Raw genomic sequence first — 18,212 nt, forward strand, 5'->3', positions numbered from 1 at the left:
CTTTATAATAAAATTTATTCTAATACTCTGCTTTTCTTAACTTCTTAGTAATTTTAATCCTAGCAATATCAACCACTTTTTTTCCCCAACCTCTTTTTTAAAGGCAAATAACATTTCATAGTAAGGGTATTCAGGATTGCAGTTAATTAGTTCTGTAAATACTGCCATTTATCTTAAAAATAATATAATAACTTACTTTTGGTGGTTGAGCTTAAAGGCTTTATATCTCAAATTCTGGTATCTTACTATCCATGAGACCAAATTAATACTTTGTTATTTTCAGCTACTATTAATTTAAATTCAATGAATGATGGTTGGTATGGAGCACTGAAAGAAGCTATTCAACAACAGCAAAACCAGCTGGTTTGGGTTTCAGAGGGAAAGGTAAGAAGTTTCACTAATACTATTTGGAAAGTTTATCTAGTATTTCAGGATTTTGCATATTTGCTATCTCTAAGTTGCTACATCATGTAAGTGACAATAATATGAGGGAATAGGTGGGGGAAATCAAGGCATAAACTGGTTAGATTGGAGACTAAAACATTACTATGTCTGATGTGAAATTTAAACTACTTATTATGTGTGTGGTTTTTGAAAGTTCTAACAGCTCAGGAATTCTATTTAGTCCCTTTATTGAATTGCTATCTATAAAATAATGAGCATCTCCCATTGAAAGGTCTCATCATGTATTTGAGAGACTAATTTCACTTAATACTATATTCGTATTAACTTATTTTGCTAATATCTTCAATTAGTTTTATACAAAATCTTGGTGGGCATTTTTTTCAGGATGAATTTACTATTATTATCTCCAACTGAAAACAAAACAATTTTTTAGTTCTTTTACCATCTTTATTTCATATGGTCCTAATAGTGCAGTATAATAGCTTTGGCAGTTTTTCTTAAGCTTAGACTATAAGGGGAGATTGTGGGGTATCTCTATGTTTTTGTTTTGTGGAATTTTTTGTTGTTGTTGATACTGTTTTATTGTGTTGGTGGTGTCGTTTGGCCAACTCTTCCCTATCCACTCCTCACCCTTCTCCTGGGCATGGCCTCCATTTCCCTCTTATCTGGCTGTGTGTTTACAGGAGCTCTGGCAGTGCATGCGGCATGTTTAAGACAACAGTGCGTACCCAGAAAACTATGCAGCCTTTGCAAGAAGACATAAAAGTTTTCACATTTAAAATTAGTATATATAACAATACTTCAGAATTATGGTTTTTCTTCTGCTAGTTTAGGGGTTACAAAGGAGTGCATGCAAGGTTAAAAGACAAGATTGAGTAACTGACATTTCAGGTAGGAAACCGTACACAGTAAAAGGAAGGTAGAAGAAACCGCTTAGGTACCTTTATGATAACACTTTGACTCTAAAATATTTGTAATCATATCTTTAGTGTTATGGCATTAATATCTGAGATAGCATTATCCTATTCCTTTCATAGAATGATAATAGCAGTGGAGCATAATTTATGCAGATTAATTCTTTAAGGACATCTGTCTAGAAAAGTATATTTAAATTATAGAAAATACATATATTTAGAAATTGTTTCAAATTAAATCTCCCTTCAATTTTCCTTAATTTATTCTCTGAGATTATTATGAGTATCCTACTTTGCTGCTTCAATTTTCAGACTCTTTTCATCCTTATAAATGAACTGAATCTTTTATCATTGTGGTAGTTCCAAAAATTAAAATATATTAATCATAAATGTTTATAACATTTTGCTCATATTCAATTATGTCTTCAAGGTGAAAGAATGAATTTCTCTCTTAAAACTATTTCAGGGAACATTGACTTAACCTATGGAATATTCCTTCTGTCATAGTTGAGATAGTCTTATTTTCACCTAATCAAGCCATGAAGAGTCATCAGAATTCCCTTTATTGAAATTCTTAATAGATGTTGGCATGTCAGCATGTCCCGGTTCTAAGTCAAGCCATGTTTCTTGTTTCCTTCAGTGTCCAGATTTCTTAAGATGATCAGATATCACAGAGAACTGAAAACACATAATGGGTGGGTGGAGTGGGTTAATTCTGAATGATTCTTCCCCCAAGACACCACTTGAATGGTTGTTGAGGTCACTGGAAAGTTGGGAGTTATGGACTGTACAAGCAAATAAACTCTTTTATGTTGGGCACAAGAGAGTAAAAGCCAGAGATTTCTTACTTAATTCACTGAAGAGCAAGCTCTAAGTCGTTCATCTAGTCAAGGTATTGAGGTGATGGCAAAACCATATGGCAGACATTGATCTGCTGTATTAAGTAGGCATTGCTCAGTTTCATGTGCCAGGCAGCCATTTGATGACATACTCCCAGAGAGCCCAATATGGAATTGGGACTTGCTCTTTTGGAGAATGCCATTTGATAGTTGGATTATACTGAGAACCATGACTCTGGCATATCATACTCAAGTCTTCATTCCATGCTAGATAGCCCTCTTCTACACTCCACCACCATGAGATGGAATTTTGCACTTTTTTTGGATGGATTCTGATTGTGTTGGATGTCTACTCACCCACCTTCCTCATTTAAAAATAAAAGCAAAGCAAATAAAAACAAAAAGAAACACTCTGGATTCCGCTTCAGTACTTACATGGACCCAGAGGCAATCTCTTTTCAAGGGTGGTACTTTAGTAACTGGACTATGCTATTGAGTCTGATAAATAGTCTCATTTTAGTTGCAGACAGTGATAGGTTTGTGTGTTCAAATTTAGAGAGTACTTTTCCTTAACAGTTCTCATTTTTCTTCTCTTCTATGCTGAAGTAACTTGCTGTGTTTGAATCAGTTCATATCTTAATTACTTGTAAAGCAGAACATAATTACTACATTTCTTTATCTTTTGGAAAATTCTATCATAAAGAATCATTTATTTCTTCCTAAGTATTAAAGGGAACCATATCTCTGATAGTGATGCTGTTCCATAGTACTTTCTAGGAAACTTCCAAGTAGATATCAGCTTCAACTTTTTTTTGAGTTGCCTTCTTAATATAGTACTTTGTTCTCTCTTGAGTAGAGCTATTCTATTGATTATGATAATTTTTCTTACATTACTGTTAAGTCAGTATACTAGTGCTTCTTGCAAGCTTGCTCATTAGCATTCCCTTTCTTCCTCATGCTCTGGCATAGAAATCCATTAGCTAGGCTTTATAGACCTGGGTGATATAGAGATCCTTCATTGCCTCTTGGTTGGGTTCCTGAGACTTGAATTTAGCCAGCATCTGATTTCATCCAAAAGTTTCAGCTAACAAGAGATGCTCTGTGTGTCTGCATGTATGCTTGTACAATTCTTCTTGACCTTTAACCATCAAAAAAGTTGAAGCAAGTAGATTTGATTTTTTTCTGAGGAGAATATCCATTCCAGTCTCCCCTTGTAAAAATAAAGGTCATCTCTTTTAAAATATTGAATAAAGTTTTTAATTTACTTTTATTTGACCCAGGCGGATGGTGCTACAAGTGATGACCTTGATTTGCATGATGATCGTCTATCCTACCTATCAGCTCCAGGTAGTGAATACTCAATGTATAGCACGGACAGTAGACACACTTCTGACTATGAAGACACAGATACAGAAGGTGGGGCCTACACTGATCAAGAACTAGATGAAACTCTTAATGATGAGGTTGGGACTCCACCGGAGTCTGCAATTACACGGTCCTCTGAACCTGTAAGAGAGGACTCCTCTGGAATGCATCATGAAAGCCAAACATACCCTTCTTATTCACCACAAGCTCAGCCACAACCAATTCATAGAATAGACTCCCCAGGATTTAAAACAGCCTCTCAACAGGTAAGCAGCAAACATTGAACATTTTCTAGCTGTAGGTGCATTATTCAGTTTTAAAATGTGGGGATTGTTGTAAAGAGAGTATATATACTTCTGTCCTTTTTCCAGCCAAAAAATTAGTCTCTAATTTGGATATGAGAATATTAAGAACTTTAAGTCTTTTAAATGGTTTCATTTAATATAAAAGTGGTATAATAAATTTCCCAAAAGCTAGAATGAGGCAATAATCTCTTATTAGTACACTTAAAATGTGTGTACACAATATATATTAAAAACAAAAACTTAAAACTAAAGTGGAAAGTCAGCAGTGTACCAGAAGCACTATATTTAAAATATTTTAAACACTTCACAGAAAGCAGAAGTCTCATCTGCAGTCCCTTACCCTTCGTCTGAAACACACCTTGCATCAACCTCTGCTGTTATTCCTAATGTAAATCTAACTAATATCCAACTGGAGGAGCCAGTCCCAGCTCCTTACAACTCCTATCAGCCACAAGCGGGCCCCTTAACACCACCAAGTACTGAGGCATCTCAGATAGTGCTAAGAGATCAAGAACCATCATTGTCGTCGCATGTAGATCCGGCAAAGGTACCTGTGCTGCACTGTTGCACTAACTTGCTGCTGTCCCAATCTAGCACATGAACATTTTTTTGCTTTCCTCTTTTTAAGGATTCCTTTTGCTTTTTACTATGGGCTTATGTAGTTTAGTGCATTTAAATCAGTTAAAAATCATTACATGTTTTAGCTTGCATGGCTTCCAAATGTATACTTATTGTCTAAAAATGGTATTTTCAATCAAAGATTTTTGCTGAACATTTTTATTTCCAAGCTTCTTTTTTTTATTGCTAATTCCTTATTGCTTACCAAAGAACCTTTGTGAAAAACCTCATTGAAAATTATACTGTGCTTTTCTTTACATTTTAAATTTCAATAAAAATCATATAAAAATAACTCAGTGAATCATACTTTGGCTACCTTTTTAATATCTAAATTGTTTCTAACTTCAATTTATTGTAGTAGATTCTGATACAAAGCACATATCTGTATTTTTACCTTTGGACTTTATCCTAATCAAAATAATATCATAGTAACTGGCCTTTTCCTCTGATCTAAGTGTAACCTGATCATTTAAATAACCTTTTTTTCAGGTTGTTTAATTTGTTTTATCTAATAAAATCCAAATGGGAATAAACCAATTATTTACAACTAAGTTTTATATGTTCTGCATAGGTATATAGAAAAGAACAATATACCGAAGAACCTCCAAGACAGAATTATGTTATAAAACAGTTGCCTATTAATCACCCAGTACAGAGACAAGAAAAAGAATCTAATTTGAACTATGAACCTCAACCATTGTATGCAGAAAAACAATCCAATAGAGATATCGAGCAGTCTACATTCAAATATGATTCTGCCAATTATACAGATCAGTTGCCTAGAAGCTATGACCCTCGCCTGCATTATGAGGATCACCGGACACCATCTTATGAAGACCAGTGGACCTATTATGATGACAAGCAGCCTTACCAACCAAGACCTTCCTTTGATAATCAGCACCCTCGAGACTTTGACCCTAGACAGCATCCTGATGAGACTTCAGAACGTGCTTACTTTCCAGTACAACCTCGTTTTGAAGAACCTACTCCAGTATCTTATGACAGTAGATCACGCTATGAACAGCCCCCTAAAAACTCTAATCGATATGAAGAACAGCTAACTTCTGGGTATGATATTCATGGTAGATATAAATCAGAAGCACAGACTTACTCTTCAACAACGTCCAAGTCTTCTGAAGCCAAGCAGTATTTTGAGCAATATCCACGAAGTTTTGAACAAGTACCACCACAAGGATTTAATGCCAAAGCAGGGCATTATGAACCTTCTTCCCAGGGCTCTACAGGTGTTCCTTCTCTAACACCCTCAACTCAAAAGTCAGAAGTGCTTCCTTCAAACACCAAACCGCTTCCACCACCACCTACTATAATTGAAGATGAGGAAGATCCAGCAATGAAACCGCAGTCTGTGCTTACTAGAGTCAAAATGTTTGAAAACAAAAGATCAGCATCATTAGAAAGTAAGAAGGACATTAATGAAACAGCTACTGTTAAGGTAAATATATAAAAAACTGCATCTTTATTATCACTTTATATTGTTACTATCAGTTATTAAAATAAAAGTGTTTAAAGTGATTTAGTTTCTATTATTATTCTTAACTTGAATATTTAGTAATTAATTTCTTCATGGGTATAAATTTGTCATCTTTTTTTCTCCCTATAGCCTCCAGAAATAGCACCTAAACCTACAGTTGTTCCCATCAGTGGTCCTAAATCTACTTCCCAAAATCAGTTCAGTGAGCATGATAAAACATTGTACAGGTGAGTGTATTGCCATTTAATCAAGAAGTCTGGATTATGGAATAAAACTATAATTTTGGTTATTTATGCATTCATTTCAATAAGACCTCTTTTACTCTTGTTGTTAGGGTAGGGCTAGGGATTGGATCTGTAATGCCATTAATTCAAGGAACCTACCAATTCAGGTTGGAACCTTCTTAGCAACTTAGTATTATTGTCTAAAGCACTTAGAAGTTAAGTAATATGGCAAGTATGGTTTTAGAGGCAGGCATCTCTTTCTTTTGCTCTATGTTGATCTCAGTATAGTGGAAGGGGAGAAAAAAGAGATGAAAAAAATTATATGACTAAAATAAAAATCAACTGCCCTTATATTCAGTTGGCTTAAATATGGTGTAGGTTAGACAGAGAAGGTGAAAAAGTCTTATGAACAGTTCCTTAAATTATTAGAAAAATGCCTTGCTTCCTGCAAGAAATAGGATGTTCTATTGTATAAGCCTTTTATGGATTTAATTTGGAAAAACTTTAAAAAATAAAATTATTTCTTCTAAACATTGATTGGTCATTTCACAAAATTTATCTTAGCTATTTATATTTCATGTAATTCTTTCTAGAATACATTCAGTATTTCCCTACCTTCTTGAACAAAACTATATCAAACAGAATTTAACATTTTTTATGAGTCTTCATTTTATAGGTATGAATATGTTATAGTACAATATAATTAATGTTGCCCTTGTGGTCTCTTTTGTCTTTGTAAGGCATGGTCACAAGAGTATGGTTTAGACCTTCTATCTGAACATATGCCTTCTATAATATTCCTGACAATTTGTTATTCAACTATCAGTGGTCATTTCTTTCTGCTACCAGCATGCCTCTAGAATTTTTAATTAGGAAACCAGGAAGCCTAGCTCAGTGATGGTGAATCTTTTAGAGTGCTGGGCCCCTACCTCACCCCCCAGACCAAGTGCCATGACACTCTCGCCACTGAGTGCTGAGTGTGCCCAGCCCCTGACCCCACACAAGGGAGGGGAAAGGGTTCTCATTGGGCAGAGGGGTGGGTGAAATAAGGGATATCCTCAGCAAGTGTAGAGAGGGGGAGGGAAGTAACCTGAGAGCTTGACTCCCCTCAAGCCCTGCAATCTGTGAGCCATCCTCCTTGGCCCCTATGTGCTCCCATTGGGCTGCTGGTCAGAGGTGTGATGGAGAGGGGGAGAGGAGCAACTTCACCTAAATCCCTCTGCCTTTTTTAGTAACAGACGGGGTGGGGGAGCCCAGATGTCCACAGATCACTCTGAATGCCATCTTTGGCACCTGTGCTATATGTTCACCATCACTGGCCTAGCTCATTAAAATTGTGCCTGAAATAGACAAAAACCTGGGTGGCTTTGGTGATTGAGTTTAAATTCTTAGTCTCTATGACATATATCTTGACTGCTTTAGCTTTCTAGTTCTTTAGGTGAATTCTGAAAACTTAATTGATGAGTAAATAAGGTATTTTATTACATTCATTTGATTAAATTAATCAAAGCTAATTAAAGCTAAAGATGCAGGCTATACTGCAATAGCTTATATTCTTCTAGCTATTTCCATAACTTTGAATTTTTCATTGTAAATTTTATATCATATTTATGATCATGTACTAGGTCCCCAGAACCACAGAAACCTCAGATGAAGGCACCTGAAGATATTGTTCGTTCAAATCACTATGATCCTGAGGAAGATGAGGAATATTATCGAAAGCAGCTCTCATATTTTGATCGAAGAAGTTTTGAAAATAAACCTTCAGCACAAGTTCCTGCCAGTCATCTCATAGAGTCTGCCAAACCAATTAATTCTCCCAATCAACTAAGTTTTTCTAATTATTCTAAGTAAGTTGTTTAATTTACGATGGTACAGATAAATTATCATTATGTGAAGTTGAATTTATTAGGAGAATTATAGTAGATGGAAGTCATGTTTGGTTATTTAAAATAAGATTTAAAAATTTAACAGTTTATGAATGGCTTATAATTGATGAGATTTTAAATAGGCATGAAGAGTTATATTAAATTTTGGTCTAGGAAGTGAACATTCAGCTTATAGTAGGAACAGTTTATAAGTATAATCCATACATAGGTAAAGTTTGTGGTTACTTTCTCTTAAGACATATGAATGTGAATGGGATATGGAATATGCAACCAAAATTCTCTTATCAGGTCCTCCTTGCACTTATAGGGTCAGTATTTTCAATTAAAAATTACTATTTTTAGAAGAGTATGACAGGAAGTAGCATGATCTAGAGGAAAGAAGTCTGACTGTAGGGCCTAAGAACCTGGATTCAGATTCCTCCTCTGACATTTAGTCCTTGATCCTGGGCAAGTTATTCAAACTCAGGACCATACTTTATTATCATTAAAATGAGATGATTGGGTTAGAGGAACCCAGAAGTCAGTCTAATGTGGTTGTGTATTGAATAAAATAGTTCATTGACCTGAAGGGAATCACTTAACTTTTTACCCCATTTGTACATGAGTAAAATAAAATAGAGGGATAATAATACCTTTCTTTCAAGGAGAGAGAGAGAGAGAGAGAGAGAGAGAGAGAGAGAGAGAGAGAGAGAGAGAGAGAGAGAGAGAGAGAAAGCATAAGCACACGTACTCAAAAGAGCTTAACAAAACTTAATGTGTTGCATAAGTGCTAGCTATCATTTTTTTATTCTATGATTTTTTTTCCCTACCTATGTCTTCTTCCATGAAAAAAAGAATCATAAAAGAATACTAGAATTAGATGAGATAATTCTCCAAACAACAACTGATATGGGGAATAAAATCACAGTGAATACTGTCCTATTTTTCCTATTGGGAGATCTGGGCCCAGGGTTAGAGAAGAAAAATGCAGGCTATTAGATTTATGCTAAGATTTCAATTTGTCATCTTGTATGCATGTATAACAATAGATGCGGAAGATATATGGTATAAAGTCTATTATAAATATACCTAAAGTTTTTCTCATATTAAAGCTTGAGTCGAATGAAATTTGAAAATATTTGGGAAGGAATTGGTGCTAGTCAGTGACTGATTTCATGTATATTTTTAAAATGTTCAGATCTATGGTCATTCTAGTAAGTGGCCAATGCAGGCACTTCATTCATATGTTCATTTGCTTATGTTCACCTTGGTTCTGCATCCTTAAATATATATTCATTTCTGAGCACTATTTTTCCTTTTAGTTATATAGTTGACACTTCTTATTCAGTGCTTGATTATCTTTAGGTTTTTTCCTTTCTCTTTTGCCTGCTTTTTACCCACACAACTACTACACTTTTGTTTGTTGAAAGGATAAATATTAAATTTGGCAGTTTTGCTATTCAGCTTTGGGAGTTTGAGAATTTAGAATAAATTGGTAGGATCACTAAAATTTTATATATATATATATAAATAAATTCCATAGTAATCTCTCTGAATAAGTGAGAGTTAGATATATTTCTTTGTAGGCCAAATGCTGCTTAGAAAGCAGTATTGGAATTATTTGTGGTTTTATTAGTGTTTGTAAATGATAATTGAGACCATCTCCTAAAAATTTATTTAAATTAGAATGACTTGTTTTTCTTTCGTTCTTCTATTGCATTTGCTTTGCTATCACCTAGATTTCTTGGCTCTTACACTAGCTATGACTACTTGAAAAGGAACATCAAGTGGTAAGACTGGCATTAATGTGAGGATGTTTTTAAGGTGTCCTCTCCCTGTGGCTTTTGTCATTGGCATTATGTGCACTTTCAGACTTGAAAGTCATTTTCAAATTTTTCCAGTTATATCTGTGACAGCCAAATAAGTTTTTAGTTTGGGAGTAATTGTTAGCCTGAAGTTCCTTGAGAAGATTCCATTTGTAACATGTAAACATGAAAATATGTTTCATGTAAATGTGAAAATGCAGTTCATATTAAATAATCTGTTTGTGCACATAAAACTAGTGAAGTTTAGGCTGATTGTTCTTAAGGTTTAGATGGCATGGTTGCAATTATGGGTTTCTTCAGATAATTTCTATTAGATGTGCATTTCTGTATCATGTACTTGTGATTGGCATTTTATTGGGGTTGGGGAAATAAAATGGACATAATTTAACTTAAATGAGCCTTGTAAATTAAAGTAGGACATACTTATAACCAGAAAACCTTAAAATATCTCCAGAGGAGTATATATAGGGTAAAACTGACCAAACATAGCCAATTTTATTTATTTATTTTGTATGCCCAATAGAGTTGAGTGTTACTTGTATAAAAAATAATACTCTTTCTACATTGTTTATTCCTTTGACTACATAAATTTGCAAGGATTGAGGTCTCTGTTCTTGGTCTGTAAAATCAAAGCCAATAGGATTGGGTCTAATGAAAGTTAAATCATTAATTAAAAGATCATTCCTTTGCAAGATATTTGCAAGGCTTGCTTAAGATATATTTACTAAGAAAGACAACATATTGGATGACGAGTCACAGTTTTCAAGTATACCCAGAATTTCATCCACCTTTTGGTTGCCATCATCTGGATTGTTTTACTAATATTCTTAAAGTATTTGCATTGTCTTGACTTCTTTTGTGCTTAAAAAGAATTTGTCATTGTACTTTAGACTTTGTATAGAGGATCTACCAAAACTCATAGAAAGGAACTTTTAAAAGAGCTGTACTGGAAGGAAAAGAGTGAACAATTAGGAACATTTTAAATTTGTTTGGCTAGGGTCAATTTCCAAGTATTACCATTTTTCTCCTTAATATTTTAACAGGGGAAAGCCTATTGAAACTGATATGATGGATAGATCTTTTGGTGAAAAACGCTATGAATCAGCCCAAGTTACTCCTCCACCACCTCCACCTCCTTCACAATATAGCCAACCATCTCAGCCTATTACCAACTCTTCAGTGTCTCTTCATACACACCATAAGGGACTCAATTCTGAAGGTATGTGACTAAAAAGCTGAATTAAGGTATTAATAAATAAAATATTTTGTTCTTATCATATGTAAACTTCTTTTTTAATAGCTTAAGTATTTTATTGGTTTACAACTAAGCATGTTAATACTATGTAATGCAAATGTACAAAGGGTAACATTGTAGTTTTTTGGTTAGATTTAAGTCAAAGACATTCATCAATAGGCAATCTGCAAATGTGACTATTCCAAAAGGTTTCTCCATGCCATCTGATCAAGAATAATTGTCTCAGAATATTATCTGCCCAGAAGGCATTGGCATACATTTGAACTAAACTCAGCATTTTTTCAAAATAAGCCCTAATTTAAAATTCTAGCCTATATTTAAACTAAAAACATTTAACTCTCCAAGAAAAAGGCATTGCTGTGGAATATGATTCTTGAAAAGTCACATTAAAAAAAAAAGTGTACTGAACTTCTACCTCCTCAAAACAGAGGTTTACTTTCTGTCCTTCGATCTTGGAAATTCAAAGGAGAACAACAGCATGTTATCAACTCAGAACAGGGTTTGCACCCTGTCAAAAAAAATCCAAGCAGCCAAGCACTGAAACATCTTAGAAGAATTTGGAAAAACCTGAATGTGGGATCAGAAGTTCTGTTTCTAGTTTAATGACCCAAGATGAATATACCATTACTAACTGTAACAATACAACACTGGATCGAACATGGCCACCCTCATTCACTTGTGTGACACTGAAAGAAGAAAAACCTACTGCTCTTGGGGAAGCCTTTTCTTCTGAGAGGTCAAAAGTGTTCGTGGAGCTCCTGGTTGTGTAAATGAACATACAAGCCGCTGTGAGCTGCGGACTCCATGTGTGTATTTTAAGGCTTGGAGTGAAGGTGTTTTCTTAGCACGGCTAGGCTGAATCCATAGGTCAAATGATCCTTTCTCCAGCTTGTATTAATTCCATGCTATCTATCTATCTATCTATCTATCTATCTATCTATCTATCTATCTATCTATCTATCTATCTATCTATCTATAACCTACAACCACAAAAACCTCTCTCTCATCATAATCACATTTATTGTCCAACCTAAATTATGATTAATATTCTGTGCCTGAAAGTAGTCCCTGTATTTAACAATAATAGCTACACACAAAACAATCCACGATTATAACTTCTATAGTCACCAAAACATTATTGATCCTTGTAGGCCAAAAAGTGTTTCTAACCGTAATTGTCATTCATCAAATTCACAGCCAGTATCCCCAAGATCTGAAAATTTGCACAGTACAAATAATAACTTAAAAACCACACCCACACATGTTCATACACTCATTCACAGACACACCAGCATATACACACATTCTCTCATTCTCACACACATTCACGCACACATACACGTTCACCTACACATATATTTTATAGAACTGGGCTTGGGGAGACTATCCATCTGCTTAGTTGCCAAAGAAGGATTATGTTGCTAAACTGCTGCTCCATGTATTTTGTGTTTGGGAAATTTCTCGTGGTAGGGCACAGCTGTTTATTGGCTGGGCAGAAAAGAAAGTTATGCTTGTGGCAACCTGAAAGTTTCAAGATCTTTCAAGTTATATAAAAATGGACCTGCAAAATACAACACCCATTCCTATTGAAAACACTAGAAAGTATAGGAATAGAAGGGCCTTTCCTAAAAATAGTAAACAGTATATATCTAAAACCATCAGCAAACATCATCTGCAATGGGGATAAACTAGAAGCCTTCCCAATAAGATCAGGAGTAAAACAAGGATGCTCATTATCACCTCTATTATTTAACATTGTACTAGAAACACTAGCAGTAGCAATTGGAGAAGAAAAAGAAATTGAAGGTATTAAAACTGGCAATGAGGAGACCAAGTTATCACTCTTTGCGGATGATATGATGGTTTACTTAAGGAATCTTAGAAAATCAACCAAAAAGTTACTCGAAATAATCAACTTTAGCAAAGTTGCAGGATACAAAATAAACCCGCATAAGTCATCAGCATTTCTATATACCTCTAACCCATTTCAGCAGCAAGAATTAGAAAGAGAAATACCATTTAAAATCACCCTAGACAATATAAAATACTTAGGAATCTGTCTGCCAAGACAAACAAAGGAACTATATGAACACAACTACAAAACACTTTCCACACAGTTAAAACTAGATCTAAACAATTGGAAAAACATTGATTGCTCATGGGTAGGACAAGCTAACATAATAAAAATGACAATCCTACCCAAATTAATTTACTTATTTAATTCCATACCCATTGAACTACCAAAAATTTTTTACTGAATTAGAAAAAAACATAACAAAGTTCATTTGGAAGAACAAAAGATCAAGGATATCCAGGGAAATCATGAAAAAAAAATGCAAAAGAATGAGGCCTTGCAGTCCCAGATCTCAAACTAAACTATAAAGCAGTGGTTATCAAAACAATTTGGTACTGGCTAAGAGACAGAAAGGAGGATCAGTGGAATAGACTTGGTGTGAATGATCTCAGCAAGACAGTTTATGACAAACCCAAAGACCCCAGTTTTGGGGGTAAAAATCCATTATTTGATAAAAACTGCTGGGAGAGATTAGGTTTGGATCAACACCTCACACCCTACACCAAGATAAATTCAGAATGGGTGAATGACTTGAACATAAGGAAGGAAACTATAAGTAAATTGGGTAAACACAGAATAGTATACATGTCAGATCTTTGGGAAGGGAAAGACTTTAAAACCAAGCAAGACTTAGAAAAAGTCACAAAATGTAAAATAAATAATTTTGACTACATCAAATTAAAAAGGTTTTGTACAAACAAAACCAATGTAACTAAAATCAGAAGGGAAGCAACAAATTGGGAAATAATCTTCATAAAAACCTCTGACAAAGGTTTAATTACTCAAATTTACAAAGAACTAAATCAAATGTACAAAAAATCAAGCCATTCTCCAATTGATAAATGGGCAAGGGACATGAACAGGCAGTTTTCAGCCAAAGAAATCAAAACTATTAATAAGCACATGAAAAAGTGTTCTAGATCTCTTACAATCAGAGAGATGCAAATCAAAACAACTCTGAGGTATCACCTCACACCTAGCAGATTGGCTTACATGACAGCAGAGGAAAGTAATGAATGCTGGAGGGGATGTGGCAAAGTGGGGACATTAATTCATTGTTGGTGGAGTTGTGAATTGATCCAACCATTCTGGAGGGCAATTTGGAACTATGCCCAAAGGGTGATAAAAGACTGTCTGCCCTTTGATCCAGCCATAGCACTGCTGGGTTTGTACCCCAAAGAGATAATAAGGAAAAAGACTTGTACAAGAATATTCATAGCTGCACTCTTTGTGGTGGCCAAAAATTGGAAAATGAGGGGATGCCCATCAATTGGGGAATGGCTGAACAAATTGTGGTATATGTTGGTGATGGAATACTATTGTGCTCAAAGGAATAATAAAGTGGAGGAATTCCATGGGGACTGGAACAACCTCCAGGAAGTGATGCAGAGTGAGAGGAACAGAATCAGGAGAACATTGTACACAGACACTGATACGCTGTGGTGCAATCGAATGTAATGGACTTCTCCATTAGTGGCAACGCAATGTCCCTGAACAATCTGCAGGGATCTAGGAGAAAAAACACTATCCACAAGCAGAGGAACTGTGGGAGTAAAAGCACCGATGAAAAGCAACTGTTTGACTACAGGGGTGGAGGGGACATGACTGAGGAGAGACTCTAAATGAACACTCTAATGCAAATACCAACAACATGGAAATGGGTTCAAATCAAGGACACATGTGATATCCAGTGGAATCGCGCGTCGGCTGTGGGAGAGTTGGGGGGGGGAGAGGAAAAGAAAATTATTTTTGTTTCCAATGAATAATGTTTGGAAATGACCAAATAAAATAATGTTTTAAAAAAACCCCAGAAAACAACAAATGGACCTGCTGAGATATTTAAGTGTTCTCAGGATGCAAAGTTGGAGCTGAAATGTGATATCAAACCAGTTGCAAAAGTGTACAGCAGCTGTCTCTTGAGGTACCCAGATATGCAAAGAAAATTCAAGACATATAGCTCTAGCCCATTGGCCTTGTCCCATATCACCACATGATTCAATCATGTGTGAATTTCAAAAAAGATTCATATTGTTCTGCTAATTTTGTATTGAGGATTTGCTCATATTCCTCCTTCATAGTCTTTTTAAAAGACACAATAGTCCTACTTATTGTAATGTAAATGTTCGCTGGTCCCTTTTCATCCTGGATGAACTTGGTGTTGTAAGTCCTGAAGAATGTGACTGAGCCTCTGAAGTGCAGGCTTCACTCTGATTAAGGACAACTTCTAATTATCTTCACCTCTGATAGTGACTGTATTCTTGTTTGATGTTCTGAAATATTTGCTCTGGGGTCCACAGGCGGCCATTGGAGATGAGGCTGTGACAACTCAGTGTCCAGGGGGCTGCAGGCCCAGCACGGGGCATGGCAAGGGGGCGCAGAGCTGCTGCTTTGGCCAGCCGGGGGCTTAGAAGCGCTACCTTGAACTCCATGGGCCTCTTTAGCTTCTCCCTGCATGTCATGCCTGGGGCTGAAGGATGACTACAATGAGGGTGGTGAGGAGAAAGGTGGTGGAAGTGGCGGTGGTGAAATGGCCTGACCTACTAGGGCACCTCCACTCAAGGCTCTCAGGCAGAGCTGGCTCCAATCCCATATGTAAACTTCTAAAGAAATTGCTAACGAAGTTTTGAGTATGTGATATTACATTTTCAAATCTGTGACAGTTCAGATAAATATCTTATCTAAAATATACTTTGGCAGCATAGAGTTATAAGTGCTTTTTTTGTTAATCATCAAGAGTAGCAATTTTTTGGAAGATATCACCGGATTTACTGTGTTGTGTTTTTAAATGTACATTTTTAATGTCTCTCCCCTCTGTCCCCCTCCAAAAAATATTGTGTGGGTGCTGTAATTTAGTTTTTACATGAAATCTCCTTCATTGAACTTGGCTTCTCTTAGCAATGCACTGATCTGGGATAATCCTGAAAGATTTATGACTATGCACCTCCAAAAAAAGAACTGTTCAAGTTGTCTGTCATATCAGTGTATCTTTGGTCTTCTTATTTTGGGGTTTTGGTTATGTATGAGTGTGCTCTTACAACAATGATCAACTAGGAAGTATGTTTTGCATGACAATTAAAAAAAGAAATGTCATTGAGTGAAATAGAAGCTTACAAACTTAGTATTTCTCTCAATAGCAACTCATATTCTCATTTTACAATTAAGTTATTTTAAATTAAGTTATTTTAAAAATCATGTTCAGTTGTATAATTAATTTGATAAATGCCGCTGCACATGAACGCCGACCCCAACCGCACCTTCCGTAACAAATGGCGTCCCAGGCCCCACGTGCCACAAACTTTGCACCTCAGTCTTTGGACTTCAAAGCCACATGAGGGTACACTGTAGATGAAAACGCACAAAGACAATTGTCATTCTCTGTCACCGAGAGACTACTACTACTACTACTACTACTACTACCACTACTACCACTTCTTCTACCACTTCTTCTACCACTTCTTCTACCACTTCTTCTTCTTCTACTACTACTACTACTACTACTACTACTACTACTACTACTACTACTACTACTACTACTACTACTACTACTACTACTACTACTACTACATTGACACCTATATTTCTAGTTTTAAACTTCATTTCTATCTCAAATTTCTAAAAATCCCAATATCTCTCAGTCTTCTGAGAATAGTACCTGATTGTCAATTCTATTAGGTCCAAATATTTTTTATATGAAGATTAATCTCTTAAATATTTCTTTAACTATATTATAGTTTATCTTTTAGGAATAAAGAATGAACATCCCTTTCACCTTATCATAGTTTGAATGAGCAAGGGAAGACTTTTCTCCTCTAAAACTGTTAACACGCAATAAAATTAATCCTTTCCTCCTCCCTTCCTCACTGACCTCAGCCCTTTCCACATAGCTCATACTTACCCCATGACCCCTATTCTATCAGACTTTTTGATATATTAGAAGTTTGTTTTCTCCTAAACAAGGATCTAAGGAAGAAAGACTTAAAATATTTCCATTACTGATTTATTATTCCTAAAGGGAACAGGAGCTCTCTCACTTCTAGAAAATCATGACTTAGCCTTTAACTTGACTTTTCACACCATGGCCTAAAAAAGATAAGTTGAAATAGGTGGGATACTGCCAAAAAGTAACATCAATTTCAATAAAATATTGAGTGGTCTTTGTAGTTTTGGTTTTTTTCTTGTTTTATTCATAGTTTTAAAAAAATCATTGCTCTTACCTTCTATTGTCTTACCCCTCTTTCTGACTAGAAGTCCTCTCCATATATATATATATATTTTTTTTTTTTCCTCCCCCTCAGGAAACTCTTTGTCAATGGACTTTCAGAATTCTTTAGTGTCTAAGCCAGACCCACCTCCATCCCAAAACAAGCCATCGACATTCAGATCTTCAAACCGAGAAGATACTGTTCAATCCACTTTCTATCCTCAAAAAAGTTTTCCTGACAAAGGCCCAGTCAATGGAACTGAACAGACTCAGAAAACAATCACTCCAGCATATAACCGATTTACACCAAAACCATACACAAGTTCTGCCAGACCATTTGAACGAAAATTTGAAAGTCCTAAATTTAATCATAATCTCCTGCCAAATGAAACTCAGCATAAACTGGAGTTGTCATCCAAGGCTCCAAATTCTCCAAAACCATTTTTGAAAACACACAGTTCATCACAACCTCCTGAGTTTGACAGTGGAGTAGAGACATTCTCCATTCAGACAGATAGACCCAAATATCAACCAAATAATATTAGTGCAGTGCCTAAAGCAATTCCTGTAAGGTAAGGATCATATTCTGACTATTCAAACTTGTTAAAATTAGAGTATTAAGATTTTCATTTGATTTTTGTGTATAGCTATGATTAAATGTTATTGCTTCCCTATAGTGGTTTAAGCCTTGCAATGATAAATTTAATACCACCATCACCACCTTTGAGGGAAATCATTGAAAAATGTTCACTACCCTAGATTTCATTGTTGTGAAGAGGGGTCTGTTTGTTGTTAAAAAGTCATTTCCATGTCTTGGAGTAATTTT

The 18,212-nt window shown here is 35.5% G+C and overlaps 1 protein-coding gene and 1 pseudogene across 18 annotated transcripts in view; one reads left to right on the forward strand and one right to left on the reverse strand.

Annotated features, from left to right (window-relative positions):
* TJP1 (tight junction protein 1) overlaps positions 1–18,212 on the forward strand; it is a 318,209-nt gene that overhangs the window by 294,064 nt on the left and 5,933 nt on the right. For 13 of the 18 annotated variants that reach the window (XM_007479476.3, XM_056807596.1, XM_056807602.1 and 10 more), the window contains 8 exons: positions 284–384; positions 3,439–3,789; positions 4,139–4,375; positions 5,018–5,899; positions 6,068–6,165; positions 7,788–8,012; positions 10,900–11,075; positions 17,481–17,958. In XM_007479476.3, the coding sequence (XP_007479538.1) occupies positions 284–384; positions 3,439–3,789; positions 4,139–4,375; positions 5,018–5,899; positions 6,068–6,165; positions 7,788–8,012; positions 10,900–11,075; positions 17,481–17,958 (2,548 nt within the window). The remainder of the gene's footprint in view (positions 1–283; positions 385–3,438; positions 3,790–4,138; positions 4,376–5,017; positions 5,900–6,067; positions 6,166–7,787; positions 8,013–10,899; positions 11,076–17,480; positions 17,959–18,212) is intronic. The other 5 variants (XM_056807613.1, XM_056807643.1, XM_056807647.1 and 2 more) reach the window with 1 other exon arrangement.
* LOC130455855 (akirin-1-like) lies at positions 15,130–15,769 on the reverse strand (annotated as a pseudogene).

This window comes from Monodelphis domestica, chromosome 1 (genome assembly GCF_027887165.1).
Source record: "Monodelphis domestica isolate mMonDom1 chromosome 1, mMonDom1.pri, whole genome shotgun sequence".
In the NCBI taxonomy this organism is placed as follows: Eukaryota; Metazoa; Chordata; class Mammalia; order Didelphimorphia; family Didelphidae; genus Monodelphis; species Monodelphis domestica.